This window comes from Tinamus guttatus, unplaced genomic scaffold (assembly GCF_059628265.1).
Source record: "Tinamus guttatus ecotype Peru unplaced genomic scaffold, ASM5962826v1 Tinamus_guttatus_pri_ptg000141l, whole genome shotgun sequence".
In the NCBI taxonomy this organism is placed as follows: domain Eukaryota; kingdom Metazoa; phylum Chordata; class Aves; order Tinamiformes; family Tinamidae; genus Tinamus; species Tinamus guttatus.
In genome coordinates this window covers 1,439,855-1,464,211 of record NW_028288675.1, presented here as the reverse complement: position 1 = coordinate 1,464,211, position 24,357 = coordinate 1,439,855, and the positions used below count along the sequence as shown (strand labels likewise).

The following is a 24,357-nucleotide window of genomic DNA, read 5'->3' as shown; positions in this document are numbered from 1 at the left end:
GACAAGTTAGCAGACCAAAGAGAGAATGACAAGGGAATTGTGTTATTGGGAACAGAAAAATCTTGTGCCTTATCAGGAAGGGGTCATGCCTCTTTATCCATGCTGGTGTAAAGTTGCCCTGTGTTGAGAGCACACAGATTGGACTGATTCGGGGAGCTTTAATATTCTTTTCTTTCTCTTGCCCTGGTCTTTCTGGAGGTGGAGCTTTCTAATGCATGGTCACTGCAAGCCTTTTGTGAAACTTTTGGTTTTTTGATGTGGGCTGGGGGAAAGTTTGTATCCAAATTGCATGTTCAACAGGGATTTTCAGCAAAGCTGCTTTCAAGTCCAGCCTACAGATGACTCTAAGTGCTAGTCTGGGGTCAACAGCACATAGATATATTGGCCTGCTGACAATATAGTGGGATACATCTCCTGTCAGCATCTTAAAATGCTCAGTGATAAGGCTCCTAACTTCCCTCTTGGAGTTATTTTAAATAATTATCCTGCATGCTCTGTGTATCCTAACAGCACCTAAGGTCTAGTGAAGTCTATGTCAAAGCAGTATCCATATTTAGGGAAATGAAGTACTCATTCATTCAAAACCAAAGAAACATGAGTGGAAGATAATTTTTCATGTCTTCTTGACAACTGGAAAAAAACAAACAAACAAACAATGAAATCCAGCTTTTAAAATACATATTCCCTTTCAATAATTTAATAAACCATGCTGTCATCTCAATAAAGAATCAGGATGGTTGCCATGGTGACAAAGATTATCTTCGCTGCTGCTTGATTCTGTCATTTTTCTAAACATGAATTCATAATATTTAGGATTTATTAACAATGTGTCACATTGATAGAGATAAATTGCATGCTTTAAACTGGCCGTGTAAGTCTTCTATGATATTATAGCCGCTTTGTCAACTCAGCAATAAGATATGATGTGATTACTAGAAAATTAAAGCTATTTGTCATAAAGGATAAACCAGAGAGTATCAGACCTCTCAGAATAGAAGAAAACTCAATAACCTAATGTGTTTGCTTTTTTAAAAAATATTTTGGAGTTGGCCAGCAGTTGCTATTTTCTGCCTTGTAAATTGATCAAGATCAGCATATATAGAAAATGGATTTATTTGCGCCAGCAAAATTTAGTCTGTTATGCATCAGAATTGATGAGGTCTAGGCTGCAATATATTATAGTCATTCAAATTTATGGGAAGCTTGTGAAGAGATCTTAATGATAGCAAATTTTGCAATATATAAAGATATATATACTTGCACTTATATATTACGAAGATGTATTTCATTTCAACAAATTTTGAGGGAGTGGTTTACATATGTGGTATCACAGATGTAGCAGGAAGTTAGATGAGCTTTCTGAATGCTCCTGGCTAGGAAATGTTTTTTTAAAGTAGATTATTGAAGTATTCATGTCAAGTAAGCAGAAGCGAAGCCAATTTAGATGGGCTCTACGGTCATTGCCCTATATAAAGAGAGAAAGAGAAAGGGAGAGAGAGAGAAAGACAGAGAGAAAGGGAGGAAGGAAGGAGGGAAGAGAAAGGATGGAAGAGGAAGGAAGGAAGGAAGGAAGGAAGGAAGGAAGGAAGGAAGGAAGGAAGGAAGGAAGGAAGGAAGGAAGGAAGGAAGGAAGGAAGGAAGGAAGGAAGGAAGGAAGGAAGGAAGGAAGGAAGGAAGGAAGGAAGGAAGGAAGGAAGGAAGGAAGGAAGGAAGGAAGGAAGGAAGGAAGGAAGGAAGGAAGGAAGGAAGGTCTTTAAAAAAAATAAGGATTCATATCTTTTCAAGGAAAAACAACCTATTTTATATAGTGGGATACATAATAGATGGATTTAATGGAACTGAGACACACACTTTAGGATAAGCAACCCTCTATGTAACTCTAGTTGAAGAATAATGAATTTTTACTTAGTGAGGCACACTCATCTGTGTGTAGAATGTCCTCTTGATTTGCTTAAGTATATTGCCATGTAGAGGAAATGACTCTCCTGACTTTAAATGACAAGCTTTGGAAGCAGTTTAGGGAGGCAGTGTGTAGAACTGCACAGAAGTACTCAGAGTGAGGAAGGCATCCTCTGCCTGTATATTATCCTTGCCAAAAGCTGAGACACATGGATTATGTTGCCAAAAAGAGTTTATGCATCCTTTTAAACAGAATAAGTGAGAAATGTATGAAAAAAAAAGAGAACATACAAAACCAAACCAACCTCAGTTGAAATACAATATATCAGTGTGGCTTGATTTCTTCTTTGAGGCAAAACAATAAATAAGCTGCATATCCTGGCTGCAAAATATCTAACCTTAAGAAACAAAGATGCATCTCCTGTAGAGTCTAGTATGGTTTGCATATGCTTTTTTCAAAGATGAATTTGATCCAATATTTTATATCATTTTCCCACTACAGGAGATATAAGTGTATTGCCATAAACCAGACACTCTGTATATTCTTAATGGACTTATTGGTCACTCATCATAAAAGTCCTTTGTACACAAACAATATTAAGTAATTGATTTATTTCTGTTTTTCTTTTTCTTCTTTCACATATTTTGTATTTTCTGGAATTATTAGTCTTTTTTAGCAAAATAAAGACAGTAGAAAAAAATCAAATACAGAGGTGTATGGCAGTAACATAGCATCAGCATTACAGGTGAGAAATTCTGTTCAGTAGTAGTTCAGTGGTGTAGCAAGAGGTCAAATAAATACTGTCGCCCTTCCTCTCTAATAAGGCAGGTCTCAGCCATCACTTATTATTTATCAAAAGTCCTTTTGTATGTAACACCATTAAAATAAATCATTCTCAGATTCTGATCCCTAACCCAAGAACTTTTATCTCTGTAATTTGTATGCAACATTGTGTCTACCTTTTATTATATGGTAGTTACTGATTGGCTGTTAAAATATTACAAAATTTAGAAAGTGTAGTAATAAGAACATTTTCTCTTCCACAAGTATTTTGCAAAACATAAATACTAATCTTGGTAGATAACCAGAAATAGGTACAGAAAAAATGCTTAGTAAAAGCAGACTTTTTGTGATTCATAATTACTCTTTGTTACTATATAGCTGTTGCAGATCAGAAAAACCTATTCTTCTTTTAATGAGAAGTTGTGTCACTTAATTTAAAATGGAATAATTATTAAAGTCACTTAATATTATGATTTTTGTGCATATATGTTCTGTTTTGTCCATATATGTTCTGTGTGACTGTCTGTGCATAAATGTGTATATATATATATATATAATAAATCCTTATTGTATATGTAGTTGAAATGTCATAGCCATAACATTTGTAGCATTTAATTATTTTATTATTAGAATGTATATTTTCTCTATGTGAAAATTCTTTTAATATTGATAAATGAACTCTACATTGTATTGTTTCCAGAAATTCATAAAGAGAAACTGGAAAGACATGAGAAACGAGCATCACCAAAGGGTAACTTTTTTTTTAATGTTTATGTAGGTATGTGTGTAATATATATATTGCACTTATGAACTACATATGTTACCGCTGCTACATTACAAAAGCATTCAAAGATATGCAGATTGTTAGATGGTCAAAACTGAGTGTATGCTATAGTTTAAGCATTAAAAAATTGAGATATTTTGTATTTGTGTGGCTATGTTGTAAACGCACATTGCAAATAAGATTCTCCTGCACAAACTTATCCAAGAGTCTAATAAACTTCCTTTGGTGTAAAATATGTGAAGTGTGTTGAGTAGGCAAGAAAGCAAATTTATGGGCCAGTGGGTGCGCTCCAAGTTAGGAAGCCATACTTAATAGTGAGCCAGGTGCATAGCAGAGATAAGGAGGGCTTCCATTTTAAGAACCAACTTTTTTTTTCAGAATGCGTAGTCTCCTCTAACTGTCACTTTCTAAAAATCCACACAGGAACTGGTTTGCACTGGTTTTCTGAAAGTATGTAAACAGAGAAGTTTCCTGCGACATGCAGTTTTTTGCCTAATAGAGTTTCTTCTGTAAAGGTTAGGCTGAATAAAATTTGACGAGCATCTCTCTGATGCACCAGTGCTATGCTTGGTAATGGCAAGAGGAAGCAGGAAGGAAGCTTATTAAAAAAAAAAATGAATACACATACACACTCACTTACACATGTATATTTATTTTATATATATTCTGTATAAGTGTTTATGGTATTTTACAGTCCTAATTCTAGCTTTCCAATTCTGCACTAATCAGGCTCATTTGGAGCTCCTAGAACTGTTTCCCAACTACTTAGTAAATCACATGGTAAGGAATTATTTTTTTTAGACTATCATCTGGCTAGCTAGGCAATAATAAACTCAAGAATCCCATTCAGAGACTTTTCAGGCATTGTATTCTAAAAACATAAATGAATTTGCAGTCTTGACCAAAGTAGCCTCTTGTGTACCATCTAACTCTGTACAGAAAAGCCTTGCTTTACATTAAAAAAACATTAATGTTGCAGAGGTGATCACTAGGAAGTTATAAGATGCCAGAGAAAAAGCATTCAGGTGTCATTACTGAAGTCCCTTTATGCACACACTTTCAAAATGCAGTCTTTAATTACACAGTCACTTCCTGAAGCACAAGAGAAATAGTTTTTCTGTTCTTAGTTCTTATATATTTTAGCTCTAGCGAGGCATCTTGGAGGAACAACTACAATAAAAAAAGTTCTGTCTGACCTCCAATAGAGCATGATATAGATCTGAATCTTTAAGGACTTTTATTGCTACTCTCTAACAAATGTCCAGTAAACATATGTCCAGTCTTTTGTAGTTTTTTTAATGGGAAAAAAAATCGAGAAATAAAATGCATCTTTCCTCCAGAATCACAGAACGACTGAGCTTGGAAGGGACCTGTAGAGATCATCTAGTCCAACCCCCCTGCTCCATCAGGGACACCTAGAGCACGTGGCACAGGGTGGCATCCAGGCAGGTTTGGAAGATCTCCAGAGCAGGAGACTCCACAACCTCTCTGGGCAGCCTGTTCCAGGGCTCTGTCACCCTCACAGGAAGGAAGTTCTTCCTAATATGGAGATGGAACTTGCTGTGTTTTAATTTATACCCATTGCCCCTTGTCCTGTCACTTATAGAAGCAAATACTCCAACAAAATTTTAATCCCGTATCAAAACATATGAACACCAGTTTAATAGAAGTATTTTTAGGTATATTTTTGAAAGGTCATGCCCTCTTCCCCTCCAATCAATCCTTAAGGTTCTTAGGATTATATGGGAGTTCTACCCTTTAACTTCACTTTGGAAAGATTGTACAAAATTATCAGAAATATATACTGGGGATGGAAATTCCAGATGGAAGTGGCAGAAATTATAAAACAGGTTATTATAATATGAAAAATCTGGCTAACCTGCACTAATATCTGTCTATAACTAAATTTTTTTTATAAACAACCAATAATAGATTCTATTTCAATTATTATATTTATTCATTTTGATTCTGAAAAGAAGAAAGATTTTGAGAAATGACTCAAGAGAGTATTTACTAAAATGCAACAAAATTAGTTTACTTCATGATTACATATATAGATAAACACAAATTATCTATTACAATGGAGTCATTCCAATTTGGTATTTTATATATTAGTATTTTCACAAGGACCAGCAGCACCATGGCCAGGCCAGGTGCTCCATAAGATGCAGTTGTTGTTGTTTTGTTGTTGCTTTTATTACTGTCAATGACTAAGAGGTAAATATGCAATTATTTGGTAATAGGGAAGGACAGTATTTAAATACGTTGAAAGAAAAGCACATAAGAGTAAATCATTTAAATCTTATGGAAGATCTTGGTGTAATGTTAACCCAAATTAACAGATAATATCATCTCTATTTCTAAAGAAAAAATGGTATTAGCAGTAAAATTAATTAACCTGCTTTCCTAGGAAAGAAGAGCTGCTATAAGTACAGTCATTTGTGGAAGCGTGGGAAAAGGTTGATTTACTGTGGACACTGAAAATTTTCCCATATATGTTCCCATATTTGTTCACTAGTGCACTGCTGGTGGAGCGAGAGATCGAAAAAGGTCATGTGGTGATGAAATGCCACCTCTGATATTGGTGCATTAAGACACAGTGATTTACGGAAAGTGTGCCTCTGAATTACAATAAGCCTTCTGTTCTTTGCAGAAGGTATTGCTGAATTCAGACTGATTTTACAAATAGATTCCAGTCCCTTCAGAACTATTACATTTACAATGCGTCCCACATAGTTGTCCCTCCTATTCCTATCAACTTGTGAATAGGTCCCTAGTTATAATGCAAATATTACACATGATAGAATAAAGCTGTCTGTGTTTTAGTGTACAGATAAATTATCAGATTATGAAGACAAATATAATATATCCCCATAATCTAATTTGCTATAGCAGGAAGATATTTGAGACAGCTAAGTAGTTAAATAGAGTTGGGCCATAAAAATCCACAACGTACTAGCAACCCAAATAAGCTGACAGAATTAGCAAGTTAAATAGTGTATTTACATTTAACACAGGCCTACCTGCCATGATACCTAGAGGCATAGCTAGAGATGCACCTGAGCTAACTTTAAGCTAAATAGCACGGGTACAAAAAGCCATGTAGCAGCAGTGGCTCAGGATAAAATTGTGAAGCATTTGTTTAGCTGTATAAGTTTATGGAAGCCTATGGTGAAGCCAATGCTACAAGTAGCAGTCAAACCTAGATTCAGTTCAGATGACTGTAAAACAGTCTGACTGCTGCGGTTAAATCTATTTTTAAACGGTATATACATACACATCTTGAGCAGTTGTCTGGCTCTTCCATAGACATTTACATTCAGTGTTGAAGGGCTAAATCCAGCCCAGGGTTAGGCACTTCAGTGAGAAGCTTTTGCATGTTGGGGCAGGTCTGTGCAAGCACAGACGCAAGCCTCTCCCTCTTCACAGGTAACCAAGACACTTTGTAACAAGTTTAGTGGCTTCCAGAGTTTGTAAACTGCTAAGTTTCCTTAGATGACTTTTTATTTGTTTATGTATTTATGTGTCTCTGTGTGTGTGGATTCCTTCAAGTAGGATCAAGTCACAGCCATCCCAGGCTACTTCACTTCTGAATAAGAGCATCTCCGCAGAGGTTTAATGCTGTCTAACATTAGTTAGACACTTTAACTTCATTTCATTAGTTCGTTTATCTTGCTTTTCCTGAGTGTTCCTCTGCAGGCAAGCATTAGTTAGAGCAAGCAGTCTCGGGTCGCTGCGTATTGCACTCATCACCTATCTTTATACAAAGCAGCAGACTAAGACTTACTCAGCTGGGAACTATTTTTACTTCCCTTAGGTATGGAACTGGTGCCTGCCTCCTTATTACAGCTCTTCTTTTTGCACTTACTTTTTTTGGGCAGGGAAACATTATCCAATATGCCCTCAAAACGCTCTACTAAGAAAACTAAATCTGTTTTCCCCTTCACCATTTCTTCCATTTGATGCAAATCATACATGCTATTAGATGATTGAAATTTGGGAAAACACCCCACGTATAAGCCATATTTCTTGTTTTTAATTTTTTTTTGAAGTGAGTGGATAGCAAGTTTGGAATATATTCTTAAATTACCTTAAAATTCTCCATTATAAGTTTCTATTTTAGATTATTTATAAATTTACCACACTGCAGTCATTCAGGATGAAATTTTTCATGCTTGGCTCTTTGCCTCAGGCTGAATTTTCATTCAAAGTCACATTAAAATGTTTCAGCAATTTCCAAAATCTAGGTTAGTGAAAATTAGGTTGGGATATATTTTACAATGCTAATAACAGTCCTTTCTGAGCTTATGTTTCTTAGTATTTGCAAGGAAGTCCAAGCAAATTCAGTGAACTTGTGGAAAAATCTCAACTTACAGAATTCTTGTAAAAGTGGTTTTAATTATTCTGCTTATTTTTCTGGGTTTATCAGACATCTTATTAAAAAGAGAAAGAGAAAGAGATGATCTTTTAATTACAGAATGTTTCATATAACAAACAAACATATAAAATGGTTGAATTAGCGGCTTTACTTCTGGCATTTTTCAGATGAAGTATGTTTAAAACCTTAAAACCATTTATGTGCTTTCTCTTTATTTCATATGTGCAAAAATATTACATTTACTCTGGTTTATTTTCCAGAAAAATGGCAGTATGGCTTGACTTATTTCTGAAACCTAATCCTTGTGCCCTCCCTACCCATCCTCTTAAACACCAAGAAAAGGGAATGTATTAAGCTCTCCTAAAAGAAAAATATATCCAGGCAACAAGACCTTGAAAAGGCCTCTACAAATTAAAATATTTTGTATGACAGAACTTATGCCAATCTACACAAAGCCAAACATGAAAACATTTGAAAAGAAAAAAGTGAAAGAGTTAGTTTATTTAAAATATATATATATATTTACAATCATATTTACATTTGTCGTACCATAAGCTTCAGTGGACTTTGCTCTCCCTGCACTGTGATTCAAGAGGCAAAAATGGCCAGGCATCACAGTCCGGGAATGTGAACCCTTTAATTTTGGCAGCACCTGCCCTTCCCAGATAAGCTCGTACCCAAAAGCCACAGCTCTGACCTTGTCCATATGAGGTAGTGGTAAGCACTACAGTCTGCGATCAGCATCCACGGAGGCTGTGGAGACATCAGCACGCAGGACAGGGCTCTTGCATTAATTAGAGACACCTTCAGCCTATCATTGGGAAGAGAAAAATAGTTTACGCTTATGCCAGCCTGGTGTCTGCTTATCCACATTCCAGGCTCTCTGCCCAGATATATCAAGCTGCTTTTGCTTCTCAGGAAGGAGCCAGCTGATTTCTTCTCCATGTTTTTACCTTGAGGTCCACACAAATATTAATATTTCTCTGTGTTTGAGCCTCTTTATACCATTTTGACAATGGAAATTGCCTTGAATTACACTTGTGTCCACTTTAAGATCCACTGGCACTCAGTGCAGTTCATATTTTCCAAGGCTCGTTTTGATTTTTTCCAAAGCATGAAACAGGGAGATGCTATGGGAAAGCGAGGAATGAAAAACAGGTTTGGAAGGATGATGTGTATCCTTCACATGTTTGATGTTTAGTGGCTAAGAACAAGCTTTTCTCTTGTCATTCTGTTCAGCATGGTTCAGCTGTACTTTTTGGCAGAGAGACCACAAGGACTCTCATCAGATGTACAGAAGCTTGTGCTTTGACCATCAAAGCTACTGTTTGCAAATCGGTGCTGCTGCCCTAACTCAAACTGGCACTACACTGGCTAGAAATATTTTGCACTCTGCTTGCACTTTGCTGATACAGAGTTGTCCTGTAAGAACATGCTAATGTTTCATGCACTTTTTCATGAACAAATGTATTAATGGCCTGACTTCTACAGGGTATAGAGACCCAGGGGACTGCTTTGTCTTGGTAAGCTGCAAGAGGTCCTAAAACAATTGCATGAGTTACAGAGTTTGTAATTCATGCAAGAATACATTGCTGCTTTGTTTTGCACAGTTTGTTTCTCTCAGTGTAAATTGGCTGTCCATATTCCTTAAGGGCTTTGAAAAATCTCACCTCAATATCTTTCCACTTCATTATTAATTGATATTAACAGCAATTTACCTGTTATGGCTGGAAGTGTATTTTGATAATGCAGTCACATGTAAACGCATAATGAAATTGCTGAATGTTTGCAATGTTTTTTCCTAAAGACACATGTTCCTATTATTTAATGAGGAAATATTTAATCATCAAAAACATACTGTACCTCTGTGAAATGAATGTATGCAGAAACACGCCTGTGACTGTGTATAGAAGTCACAGTTATCTTCTAGTCTGAGTTGCTTTTTTTTTTCTGTGGATGATTTGTTGATGGAAACTTGAATAATGCAAATAAAAATATTTTCCTTGAAACTACAAACCTACAAAAAAACCTTTTATTGATAGAACTAGTGGTAGCAGAGCTTGCTAATGAATGTTTTTGCCTATCTTACCCCTTATAGCGCAGAATGCAATGGTGTCCAAAAAGAAGGTCTAGAAGCTTGACAGTCAGCAGAGCCTTTCATGATTCAAGTCTGCTTGCTTCTAGCAGGACATGCAGTTGACTGTCTTTCAAACATCTGTTCTTCCTGATGTTATGCTCTTATTAAAAGGGATACCTGTGGCTGAAGTAATATCTAAAAATAATAATGAAAAAAGGCAAGATGCTAGCCATTTCCTGTTAAGAATAGTAAGCAGTGCTGTCAAGGACTGAAAATAATTTCCTCCGCTGGAAATCCTACACGCAAGTTGCTTGCGTAATGGATCCAAAACAGATCCTGCTGAGTAAAATTAGGGTTGCTGAATAGTCACTTATGTTGAAAAAATATGATCCACCATCTGAAGACCAAAGCAAAAAAAATATTTTTTCTGGACTTGGAATTAAAAAATGACTTTAAGAAGGCCGATGCACAATCTAAAATTTGTCATTCGGAGCTGAAATGCATTATTTAGCTTTACAAATATTCTTCCTATATCATTTTGATAAATTAATAAGTATGCATAATGCCTGAAGATTACAAATTTATTGTTTTGTTTTGTTTTTATTTCTAGTAATTCATAGCGACAAACCTGAAAAGCAAGAGAAAATTGAAAGGAAGGAACCCATAAAAGGTAAATATTCCATGTTCTTTGTCTTTTTACCAATCATTCAAAAAAGCCTGATCTATTGACTCTTGGACCACTTTGTAAATTGTAATTATGTTAATGGATGGAGGAGGTGTTCTGAAAGACATCTGGAAGGAGAATGAAGGCTCCTCAAGCACTTTGAATATATCACGGTGGAGAAAGGCTAACATTATGTTCATAGATTAATGAATACATTTTTACTGTGTTATTAACTTATGTAAAAGATGCCCAGAGCATAAATAGGTGCCTTTTTATTTCTCCTGAATAAATCCAAACATAATGTCTTTGAGCATACTTGTGAGCAAAATGTAATGAGTAAATCATAGCATGCAGGGCATGGCCCCTGGAGGCTTTCTGCTTCAGAGACATGTCTTTGAAAGAATTTTTCCCCCAGCCTCTTTCTGGGGGCATGAGGGAATATTAGAGGAAAAATTTCTAATCTGCTATTGGTGAGTACCTATAGGAAGTTACAGACCCACCTATTTTGAGAATCAGAAATGGGTTGGTACTTCCTCCCCATCAACAACTCCCAAGTCAGTTCTCTGCTCTCAGAGCCACCATCTAGTTTGCCCCTTGTGAGGGACCTTTTGACAACATGTTATTTCGTTGAAACATCCTGAAGTGTCAAAGTACTTAAAACATTTTGAAAAAAATGTCCTTTACATAAAATTTGTGTTAAGAAAATTTCCTCGAGTACAGAATAAAATCTATGATTGGAGAAAAAGACCATTCTGGAAGTGCAAATAGGACAATGGCATTAATAAGTGCCCAAGAAATATAAGACACAAAATCTAGTCATGGCTGATTTATTTCAGACCAAAAAGGTAAAACTCTCACAACAAAAATGAACATGCACCTTATTGAAATCTATGTTTCCCTGGGCCTTTTGAGTAATATCTGATTAGAGCTTTTCCATTTTAGATAACTAATTCAAAATACACACAGTTAGCAAGACTGACTTTAGAAGTTAATCGTAGGCACATGAGTTCAGGTTTCCATTACAGTGAATATTTATTACTAGAAAATAGAACAATTATAAGAAGAGAAAATGTTCCTGATATCTGGAAAAATAAAGAAAACAAAAGGATTGTAATGTCCCACATAAAGGGGTGAATGTGTTGCTGAGACTTCTCCTGTACTTTTGTGGAAAACTTGGAAAATTCTTGGATATGCTTTGGTAAAAGAACAATTTGATAATGATTTTAAAAAATTCTTAGGATAGGAAAATCAGATCCCACCAAATTTCACCTATCTCATGTAAAGAATGAGAATTATTATATTGATTTAATTTATTATATGTCCTACTTGGTTCTACTATTGACTATGTTGTGTCCTAATATGAATGAATGAATGAATTTTGTCTAGAGAACTACTGCTAAAATTACTACTGAAATATTAATAAGGATACCAATTCTCTGGGTTCACCATACTAAAAATCATTGATTTCACAATGGATATTACATTTTCGAATTATAGCTGTGGATACATACGTTTCTAAGGCTATTTCATTGTCTGAGAACCTTCAACATTCCACTGCATTCCTGCATTTTAGATGCTTATTGTCTCCTTCAAATATGTTCTATTTTCAAGATTGGAATCTGGAGAGATTAAAAATATCCTGCTCTAATTTCTAATCAGCTTCCATTATGAAGCTTAGGAAAACTACCTAATGACACCCGTCCATAGAAATGGCTCAGTTAGCTATGTCAGGAGCTCTCATTCTCATCTATTTCATCTCTCTGTTGCTAAAAATTTGCAGGATCTTTCTTACAATGGTCCCTGATCTTTTAATGCCCCTTCCCGATAGATAACAAGTTCATGATACCATACAAGATATTTCCTTTTTTTCTCCTGTTTGACAAAGAATTTTACTAAACTGAGAGAGCATCCCCACACAAGTTCGGAAAAAAATATATATAGTTTGCAAGTTCACAGGTTCACAGCTAATTTCTCTGAAATGCACCTAAATCTATGTTCTTGTTTTTTTTTTTTTTTCTCATTTTTTTCTTGTTTAGAAAATTCTTGCGTAAATCCTAGGAAGGGAAAGGGGCAAAAACAGTTATGTGAATGTGTGCATGGTGCCGTAGAGTTTACCTTGTCATAACGTTAGTTTTTTCTTTACGGACGCTGGATGTCTAATTACAGCTCCAAAATCATTTGCTGGGTATGGACTCAGCTAGGGTCCATTACTAGCTATGCACCTCAAGCCAACTGGCAAGGGAGAGAAGTCGCTTGTGCGTGAGATGCCCGGACGTGCCAGGGCTCATTCCCGACTTGTCGTAAGCCTCCGCCTGCCAGGCAATGGGGAGGCCCAGGTAACAAGCTCCTTCTGTTGAAGGCAGCTGCATTTGTTGTGAGCTCGTAGTCTTTGACAGGTTTTTGAAAAATAAAAAAAAAAGCATCTTTGGGAATGGACAGACCATCACAAGTGTTGAAGTTACTGTGCTAAGCAGCCGAGGTGTACGACCGCGGCCTTCGTGATCAGCAGGGACTGCTGTGCAGATAGGCCTGGCGTAATTCGGTAACTACAGCTTGTTGTTCTGTCTCCTGTTGCTTATCTTGGTAGAATTATTTTTGATTCTTCAGTTTCTGGCACCTTATTTTTTTAGTATAAATTTGTGTAAATATATATATATATATATATAGACACATATACACATATATATGAACGTATTTCTTCTCTCGTAGTGACACATAAAGACAAATTGGAAAGACACGAAAAGCCTGAAAAAAAAGAAAGGCATACAGGTAATGATTTAATGTCATTCTTTATGTTACTTTTTGGGGCAGCGCTGGAACTAACCCTTTCAATTCCCCTGCATGTCAAAATATGTATCCTTGAGACTGCAAAAACTGTCATAGAACTTGAAGAACAAAGTCATCAGGTGATGTAAAGGTTTGTAGAGGTGCAGAGTAGCATTCTGTATTTGTTCTGCAAGGGTTGGGTGGGAAGGCAGGAGATTTTATATTTTTCACTATGAATAAGTATTTTAATGACTCGATAGTCATTATTCCTAGGGGCATTTCCAATACTCACAGTAAATCTGGTGACTGAGTGAACATGGTCATTAAACTAATAAACCCGACAACTAGAAAAAATGTAAACAAAGATAAAGAAGCAGAGGATGTGGCAGGCCAGGGTGAAAGGGGCATTTAAATAAAATGGGTGCAGGAATACATAGGTATTAGACAAGGCAAGACTAATTCATTCACTGGTTGCTTGCATTTCACAGGTATATAACACTGTTTTATATTCAATAACTATTCCTTTCTTTTGAACCATCAACATCAGGCTTGAGGATACATAGCAATGTTCATAAACACATTTGTGTGTTCCTAGTATAACAGGCCAGAAGCAAATAGGCAGCGGGGTGTTTTTACAAGCTTGGTCACAGCAGGGTACCTCACTGGATAAAAGGACACAGTATCATCTCCACCCGCCCATGTTCAAGTTAGTGTGTAAACATTTAACCTACAAACAGTTAGAAAATCAAAATGCAAGTAAGAAAATACTCCAGACTACACTACACATCATGTAGCTGGTATTGCACAACTCATGTGTATTCTATTGTGATCAGAAACCCGGTCACAATACTGTATTTCCATTTGTTAGGTGGAAATTAAAAGCAAACAAAAAACCCAAAGGGCATTAGTTATAACACCATTGCAATTATACTCGTAATTAATTAGAGTGTTTAATCATTCCTAGATGGTAAAACTGTTATTTGTTATGGTGTTCAGAAAATCCTTTTGAAATAAACCAAAATAATAAACAAGAAAAAAACAAATATACCAATAAACCAAAGTAAACCAATAAAGAAAGCTAATAAACAACACAAATAACTAAGATTCTTCCTGATTAACATCTTTCATGGCATTATTGTCGTGTAAGAAATACCATTCTTCAGAAGAAATAGACCTTTGAGATGCTATGTAAATTTTTAAAGTTCTAAACATATATTTTGACATCTTGAGTGGTTTCAATGATTTGTCCAGATACCCTCAACCCATTATATGGATGCCATTAAGCTGTCTCGATAGGCCAAATGCAAAAATCCTACAATTACTGTTTGCATTGACAGTTGAATGTAGTAAAATATTTCTTGTTATTTTATTAAGAGAAAATATTCCTCTTGCCCCTCCAAATGTCTCTCATAAACATGCTACTATTTTTTTTTAAAAAAGAAAATTTTCTTGAAAAAAATGAGCAGGAAGCTCTGCTGGACTGTTATTTAACTTTCTCTATATGTGGCTTGCCGCATCCTTCCTGTACTGTTTGGTTTTATGGATCTGCAAGTTTTAAAAATCTAATGCGCCATTAAGCATGTCTTCAAGTGCTGCTCGCAAAAGAGCTACTAAATGAAATAATTTTAATAAACAGAGCTTATCAAGAGGAAACAAGCCTCCTCAGCAGTGAAGTTAGCAAATAAAAGAATCACATTTTAGGACAGCATCATTTATTAAAGCAAAACACGTTTACAGTTGATCTCAATTCTTTCTTCTTCTTCATATGTATTATATATATATGTGTGTGTGTATACATACATGTTTACCCACCTTTTTCAACTTGAAAGAGACTTTTTAGAGCCGGGAGAAAAAAATCAGTCAATCTCTTTTGAGGCAAGGTAAAGGAAAGGACATTTTATTGCAGGATGGTAATGAAAGATTTCTGGAAGGATTTTCTTGAACAAAGGCCACTTCTGAATAACCCAATGTCCTTGTGGATAAATTTGGGAAGCTGGACTTGAGTAGTCATCCCTGAGACAGGAGACAGCCCAAGATTCAAGTCTCCCTGTTAGAGCAAACACATGGAGCAGATAGACACAGGGCCTGGCAGTTTAGATGGTAGATTTTCTTCCACAGGCTGTTCTTCTGCAATTCAAATGACTGGCAGGTTAGGATGCAGCTATCCAAAAATCCTGGGCACAATTACACTGGGAGAAACACTAAGACGTCATACACGCAGACTGTCAGATGCAGAAGATGCCTGTTCCTCAAAACCAATTGCATGTGGCCCACATTGCATTCTGACCACTTGCTTCGGTGGTCAGAAAGGCGTCACTCCTCAAGCAAGGTGTTCTCTTTGTTCCCATATATCAATGATTTCACTTCTAACTCTATCTTACTTTATTGTGAGAAGAGCACAATTTTCAGCTCTGATATTCATCTGGCACAGGAATGATATGTCAAGGCTTTCTGATGTCTGCATTGCAGCAAAGATCCTCGCAATAACAACAATATGTAACTTTCCTACTGAGTAGAGACCTGAATAAGCCACACAAATGCACAATTAAACTATAAATATTACGAAAATGAGGGTGCTAAATACAGGGACAATCACAGAAGCCACTAAAGAAAGCTTTCTATTTCTTTGCACAGCCAGGCATATGTTTTATTATTTTCTTTCCTCTCTTTTTTCTCATTTAATCCACATCATTTCTCTCTTTTAATAATCACAATATTGTTGTCACTTATTTCTAGTTACACACAAAGAGAAACCTGAAAAGCTAGAAAAACCTGAAAAGCTAGAAAAACCTGAAAAGAAATCATCTTCTAAAGGTAATTCTGACTATTATTAGATGTTAGATTGTTATGTTTTTTTCAGTTTGGGAGAATGGGGAGATGAGTATTTAAAGTATATAGTTCTCTTGTTTATTCTGTATATATTTTAGTCCCCCTCACTTTAGGTTGAGCAGGTCTTAATCGGATCCTGACTGAAATCTTGCACTGTACATATTTCTTGCTTAGTTCACTTGTTTCGATGAGCAGAGGTAGTTAGGAACCATTTTTTGTGCAGCTAAAGGAATGAGCCTCTAATATGTGCATTCCTTGATTTTTCTCTTTTACAGTTGGCTTCAGTAATTTGTCTGCAAAGAAACCTTTCTCTTGAGTATCAGTTTTCTGATACTGGTGCAGTCTGGTACAGACCTGAATGTTACAGTGTTTACCTTCTCCAAATCTGCGTTTTCTGTTACATCCAAAAATAGCTTTTTTTTTTTCTTTTGCCTTTATTTTTTACAATAACCATTTCATTTCAGTATATGATTTGTACTGTACTCGAAGTAGGCTTATTTAAGATTTATATATTTGTTAATTATCACAAATGTTCTGAAGCAATATCATGTCTGAGAGGCTGGTTTCATTTTTCTTTTGTCTGTTAATTCCATCTTTAGCCATGAGTGGACAGGGGAGATTTAAAAATCCAGTCAGCTTGCTCTCTCACGCCATTTTTTTAAGACTAACATTTATAAGTCTTATTATAATTATTAGTATATTATTACTTGGCATTTGAATGTTTTTGTGCTACTGTGCCGCAGCTTTCTTTTTTCTTTTTCTTTTTTTTTTTTTCCCTTATATGCTTTGGTTTTTGAAAGCCAACTATTCCCATATCAAAGTTAGGTTCTAATCTTTGTCTCTTCTTACTTTTACACAAATAAGAGCTAAATCCTGAAAAAAAGAAAAAGATATATCTTAATATCAGTCTATTACTGCAGTCAAATTAAGCTGCTGCAGCTGCTGACAAACATGAATTAATTAGGTTTTGTTTGAAGCTGCTCAAACAATATAAATCCAAATGTACAAATCAGACTTTTTCAAACCCAACCTTCTTCAAAGGAGAAATGTGAAAATAGAAAGTGGGAGTAAGGAGACAGAAAAAATAGAATGAAAACTTAAGTAGAAAAGGCAGCCATTGTCCAGTCAGTCTTTCAAAGAGGTATTTGTTACATTCTTCTATATTCAGCATATAACCTGAAAGCATAGAATTTTATTATTTTTTTAATGTGGAATCATGGTGAAATAAATGCCCACAGAGTCTATGTAGTCTTGAAAAACAAATACCTTGAGAGAATCTTGGAGATATTCATAAGAAGAAGCTACACTATTTATCCATTTATCTTCTGCTAGCTAAGCAAATAATCACTCAGAGCCTTAATGTATTTAATAGCAGCCATGACTCCCGCCACCAGCTAGGAAATTTTATGAAGAATTAATCTTGGCTCTTTGGCCATTTGAGTAGCTACAAGAATTTGCTGCTTCTATGACATGCAGACCTGGTCTAGAAGACCGAATTCACGAGCACACTCATCGCTTTAAGCGCTTCCTAAGGCACGTTTATGCCCACAGTGCCCTCAGCTATCTAGTGCTAGGTCAACCTCCCTTTGGTGTGAGGCCTGCTCCGAACTGGATCAGCCACCAACAGTGCTTAGGGGCCATTTCAACAGCTTATCCCTGGGAAGTGAGGACACTCAGCTCCAGGCAATTTTGGGGGGAAAGACATAGTCTAAGACCTGGAGCTATTCTTTCCCACAGCCAGGAGATTTTCTCAGTGCTCAATAAACAGTCCTGGAGTATTTCTTCTGGAGCTAAGGGCTCCAGAGACTTTAGTGATATGAATGCTATTTAAAGATGTATTCTAATAAAAAATAAACATCTATCTAAACAATACCCTTCTAAATATCAGCTACAACTCGTATGGGCAGTAATTCCAGACCGGAATTCAGTAAGACAAAACACTGCTCTTACATAGTTGTCACTTGAAAGAAATGAAATTAATTTTCAAGGCTGTTTTATTATAGCATATCCTATGTGGACATGAAGTCACTCTGGCTTGGCTCTGAACTGAGCAATGGGTTTGTGGCTGTATTTGAATGACAATGAGCCCAAAATACGAAAACCCTTTTCTTAAAGACTAATCCAGTCACATAGATTTCTGTTGGCCTGAGCACAAAGAGAACAAGCCCATGTCTGCTCAGAGCTTGAGCAGAACCAGTCTGTGTCCTAGGCAGTATAAACACTCCTCAAAAAGCCTCAGATCTGTGTCACTGGCTCCTCTTCTGGTTGGGTGATTCTCAACAGACATTATGAAGCCTTTGCTTCTTTGCATGTCTGTAAACACGAGAAAAGGAAGCAAAAATGAAAGAGGAAACATAAAGAAAGATAAAACTTGCTGTTGTGCTTTAGCAATTTTTTCTTACTCTTTTTTTTCTCTCCTAATATATAATTGCTCTCACTTTTAGCAATTCAAAAAGAAAAAGTGGAAAGACATGAAAAAGTTGAAAAGAAAGCTCCTTCTAAAGGTATTTATAAATTTATATTACATTATTTGCCAGAGTTTATATTAAAATGAATAAATTTTATGTGAGAATGGAATATGTATGAAAAATCAGCTACATGACTGTAATGATGAAATAAATGTCTTTAGAATATTGAGGAGTTAGTTCTACCCATGATTGCTTTATAAACCTTGTAAAGTTTCAAAGGTGAGAATAAAAATAAATGTGCAAGCAACTGTTGCCCTGAAAAAGAAGTGTGGCTATCTGTAGGTTATCTGACATACATATTTTCATTGTATGGAGTTATTGAGACCTTCCTTTAGCCAGCCACGCATTTGGCTCATTTGTGGCTTTGTTGGAAGTAGGAATTGCCCATTATAAGATCACCTGTAGAAAAGGTTTTCAAGAAATAGAATAAGTTCAGTTCATTTACATAAAATTAGTTTAGTCAGAGCAGTGGCTTAAAAATATACAAGTCCAGAGTCTTATAGAAGACATGGACTCTGTAGCATTAATTCAAGTTTTACTTCAAGAATAGAGACATTTAGACCTATGATGAGAAATAGGAAGAGACTTGTAAATATTAAACAAAGTACTTTAAAGGGTTTACATGGTTGACTTAAGGCTACTGTCAGATTTTCTGCTGAAGTGAAGTACAAACACTCACACAGTCAGCAGCCATGTCTCAGCCAAGAAAAAGCAGATGATACCAAAGAGCAGAAGATATAGGTCTGGTGCAACCAAGTTCTGCATAGCTTCATCCACTGATTTTTATAGCCTGACTATTTTGCTTGGTAATCTTCTCTCTACTGCATAGTTCATTATGAACTGACCTGTCTCAAACAAGTCTTTGAAATTGAGCAATTGATGTGGGATGAGACTCAAGGAAACAAGTCCTCTTTGGGCACAGATCCAGAAACCATGTCATAAACACAACTCCTAGAAGTATTCATGATTTAATTTGACTATTTTTATAGCTTAAAAAAGAGTTTGGATCTTTATCTCTGACATTTAAAGAATTAAATTTAGCCTGAATGTACCATTGGACCTCGTGCTATCAAATAGGGAGGGCCTAGTAGGAGATGTGAAGGTGGGGGGTAGCCTCGGCTGCAGTGACCATGAGTTGGTGGAGTTCAGGATTCAACGAGGAGGAGGAAGGGCTGTAAGTAGCCTTGCGACGATGGACTTCAGGAGGGCCAACTTTAGCCTCTTCAGAGACCTCCTCGGTAGAATCCCATGGGCTAGTGCTCTAGAAGGCAGGGGGGCCCAAGAGAGCTGGTTAGTTTTCAAGCGGCACTTTCTCCACGTCCAGCAACAGTGCATCCCTGTGTGTAGGAAGGGAGGCAGAGGGGGCAGGCGACCTGCGTGGATGAGCCGGGAGCTTGTGGCAATGCTCAAGCAGAAGGCAGCGGTATACAGAATGTGGAAAAAAGGACAGGCCCCCTGGGAGAAATACAGGAACGTAGTCAGGGAGTGCAGAGATGCGACAAGGAAAGCTAAGGCACGTCTGGAAGGCAAGCTGGCAAGGGACGTTAAAAATAACAAAAAAAAATTCTTCAAATACATTAACAGCAAAAGGAAGATCAGGGAAAACGTGGGTCCGCTGGAGGACGGGATGGGCACCTTGGTTACAAATAACACAGAAAAAGCAGAGTTGCTCAATGCCTTCTTTGCTTCGGTGTTTACCAAGGGCAGCCCTTTAGAGCCCCAGGCCCTAGAGGCAAGAGAAGAAGCTGGTGGAGAGGAAGACTTGCCCTGGGTAGAGGAAGATTGGGTCAGAGAGCACCTAAGGAACCTCGATACCCACAAATCCATGGGCCCTGATGGGATGCACCCCAGAGTGCTGCGGGAGCTGGCAGATGCCATAGCTAAGCCGCTCTCCATCATCTTTGAAAGATCCTGGAGAATGGGGGAGGTGCCGGAAGACTGGAAGAAGGCCAATGTCACGCCAGTCTTCAAAAAAGGCAAGAAGGAGGACCCAGGCAACTACAGGCCAGTCAGCCTCACCTCCGTCCCCCGAAAAGTGATGGAACGGCTCATACTGGCTGTTGTCTCCAGGCACATGGAGGACAAGAAGGTGCTCAAGAGTAGTCAGCATGGATTCACCAAGGGAAAATCTTGCCTGACTAACCTGATAGCCTTCTATGATGAAATGACCGGCTGGATAGACGAGGGGAGAGCGGTGGATGTCGTCTATCTCGACTTCACCAAGGCTTTTGACACCGTCCCTCACAACATCCTCCTGGGCAAGCTCCGGAAGTGTGGGATAGATGAGTGGACAGTGAGATGGATTAGGAACTGGCTGGATGGCAGAGCTCAGAGAGTGGTGATCAGCGGTGCAGAGTCTAGTTGGAGGCCTGTGGCTAGTGGGGTCCCCCAGGGGTCAGTCCTTGGTCCAGTCCTGTTCAATTTATTCATCAATGACCTGGATGAAGGCACAGAGTGCTCCCTCAGCAAGTTTGCTGATGATACCAAACTGGGAGGAGTAGCCGATACCCCAGAGGGCTGTGCTGCCATCCAGAGGGACCTGGACAGACTGGACAACTGGGCGGTGAAAAACCTCATGCAATTCAACAAGGCCAAGTGCAAGGTCCTGCACCTGGGGAGGAATAACCCCAGACACCAGTACAGGCTGGGGACCGACCTTGTGGAGAGCAGCTCTGCGGAGAAAGACCTGGGTGTCATGGTGGACGACAAGTTGACCATGAGGCAGCAGTGTGCCCTCGTGGCCAAGAAGGCCAATGGGATCCTGGGCTGCATTAAGAAGAGCATCTCTAGCAGGTCGAGGGAGGTGATCCTGCCCCTCTACTCAGCCCTGGTGAGGCCGCATCTGGAGTACTGTGTCCAGTTCTGGGCTCCACAGTACAAGAGGGATGTGGAGCTGCTGGAGAGAGTCCAGCGCAGGGCTACAAGGATGATCAGGGGCCTGGAACATCTGCCCTATGAGGAGAGGCTGAGGGAGCTGGGCCTGTTCAGCCTGGAGAAGAGAAGGCTGAGAGGGGATCTAATCAGTGTATATAAATACCTCAAGGGAGGGAGTGCAGAGGACGGGGATGGTCTCTTTTCAGTGGTGGCCACTGATAGGACTAGAGGAAATGGCCGGAAACTGAAACATCAAAAATTCCATAGGAACTTAAGGAAAAATTTCTTAACAGTGAGGGTGACAGAGCACTGGAACAGGCTGCCCAGAGAGGTTGTGGAGTCTCCTTCTCTGGAGATCTTCAAAACCCGCTTGGATGCAGTCCTGTGCCACGTGCTTTAGGTGTCCCTGCGTATGCAGGGGGGTTGGACTAGATGATCTCTAGAGGTCCCTTCCAACCCTAAGCATTCTATGATTCTATGATTCTATGATTCTATGATTCTATATCTGCTTTTATAACGGCCAAGATTTGTCACTTTTGTTTCTACTATAAAAGCTAGTATATTGTCATTAGAAACATTTATTATTATTTAAGATAGCATATTTCTTTGTATCAGTCAAATCCTTGGTACAGGTCTGAAGACAGAATATGCTTGTACCTAATTTTCTGTTTTTGTCAGATCTGATCAAGGTGTTAATGGTGAAAAAATACTCATTAACAATAGCACAGGATATAACAAAGAGAGTATTGAGTGTTTGAAGGGAATGGAGGGGAGAACAAATGGCATTGAAAGTTTTTTCTTTATTACTTGCAGAGGAAAAGAAAGTGAAGAGCACAAAAGTGGAAGTAAAAGTTAAAAAGGAAGTGAAGGATGGAAAAGGCGAAGCAAAGATGGCTGAGAAACTCCAGCATGCAGAAACTAAAACAACAGAAGTTGGGCTAGTAAAGGCCAAACCAAAAGTTAAGGAGGAGAAAGCTCTTCAGACTGTAACTAAATCGGAAAAGAAAGGTAAACAAAACCTGGAGGAAACAGATGAAGATCTTAGAAAGGTAGTAGAAAAGAAGCAGAGAGAATGAAGTTAAAGCTGACAAGGACAAAAGTCCACCCATGAAAAGTGCAGTACAAGTAAAGTCCAGATGAATCTCAGATTGCTAAGATCTATCTAGATTAAAATAAGATTAATCTAAATAACCTAGAATATTCTGTTTTTCATGGCTAAAAATCCATTTTCAGTTTGAATCCTCCTTTACCAAGCACCAATGTCTCTTCAGATAAGACAGAATATCAATGGATTTGCACAGTGGAATTTTATAGAGTATTAATGGTAATGCTATTTTTACAAATAAGTACAAATCTAATGTTCTTTGGGGAAATATGTTTTGTTTCTACATCTGCATACTTCCTGCTTAACAATAATGAGACTAGCAGCATATGAAAGAGAATGCGTCATTTGGATTACATCAGACTCACATTTTGTATGATGTAAGGAAAATGTCTGGTGCAATTTCATGAGATTAGCTTCCAGATTTCTAATAGTAGAAAAAAATGTCCTTTCCCCCATAAAAGAAAAAAATTAAGCGCTGAAACAAGGAATCAACACCAATGCCAAATGTAGATTTAACTACACATTCCTGTATGCCAGAATCATCCCAGGTTATTCCACTCTCTAACTGCACTGAATTTTTGATTTCCCTGATTACCTTGTGCCTATTCCATGGAGTTAGGCACAATTTTGTATATGGGTGAGGGCAGCAGAATCTGTCTTTCTGTAAGAATTGCCACCCTGCAGGCACAGGATTATTCTGACATTAATAGCGGCTGCTCAGTGTTGTGTAGCCCACCTATCTGATCCTTGCAGCTGAGAGCCGCAGATAAATCGTTACGCCTGAGTATCAAAGCAGCCGTCTCTGTTCGGATGTCTGAATCTGCCCAGGCAGGTTCAGTCAGAATTTCATAGCCATCAGCTGTGGACCCCTTAAGAGTTACTAAATTAAGTTTCTAAAAATGTGAAATGAGAGATTTTGAGGCATAGTCCCCTTTCTAACAAGCTGTATTTTTAAAAAATTATTTATATTCTAGCTACTTTTAGATTTCACATGAAATACTGGAGGCTTTGAGACATAAAATCAAAGCAGAATCTTTCATTTTGATTGCTCTGACCAAGAGGAAAGTTCAGCCAACTTTTGGGCTCCTCTTGAGAGGTGCAAATCTCTCTCTGTTTCTATTTGTTCTGGTTATGTTCCAGGCACAGTGGGATCATCCCATGTTGTGTCAGAAAAGGGTCTCAAAAAGCAAGGGTCTGTAGATGAAGCAATTTACTTCCCGACAGTAAAATGCTTGAAGTGAATAGGGGTGAAAGATTATAGAAATCAATAGAGACTTTCTCTTGACTGACAAATATTAGCAAAATAATCCATCTTAAAGACAAATATTAACAGACCGCTTTGCAAGTCTGCGTTAGAGTGTGACCCCAACCATGAACAGCTGGAGTGGGGAAGAAAGGAGCCTCTCCAGCTGCCTTTACCACTGGAGATGTGGCTGCACACACTTAGTGAAAGCTGCCTTTCTGCGTTCTGTCATTACTTTTGCCATTTTAATTTGCTACTGCCCAACTGGACACTCAAAGAAAAAAAAAATGTTCTGTATTTCCAACCTACTGGGACCAAGGTGAAGATAATTATCAAGTTGATATTGATAAGCCAAAATTTCCGGATCCTGCGGTACTTTTTTTTCTTGCTCAAGGGAGTCCTTTTTTCTGCAAAAGTGTAAAGTAAATAACAGCAATCACTTGGAGGGCTGCTATGATTTCCCTACTCTTTCATCATTCTTTAAGC

The 24,357-nt window shown here is 37.7% G+C and overlaps 1 protein-coding gene across 1 annotated transcript in view; it reads left to right on the top strand.

The window, feature by feature from the left end:
* Positions 1–24,357, top strand: part of TRDN (triadin) — a 270,244-nt gene that overhangs the window by 109,346 nt on the left and 136,541 nt on the right. The window contains exons 6-11 of the mRNA XM_088521987.1: positions 3,384–3,434; positions 10,533–10,592; positions 13,296–13,355; positions 16,089–16,166; positions 18,626–18,685; positions 22,337–22,531. Coding sequence (XP_088378113.1) covers positions 3,384–3,434; positions 10,533–10,592; positions 13,296–13,355; positions 16,089–16,166; positions 18,626–18,685; positions 22,337–22,531 — 504 coding nt within the window. The remainder of the gene's footprint in view (positions 1–3,383; positions 3,435–10,532; positions 10,593–13,295; positions 13,356–16,088; positions 16,167–18,625; positions 18,686–22,336; positions 22,532–24,357) is intronic.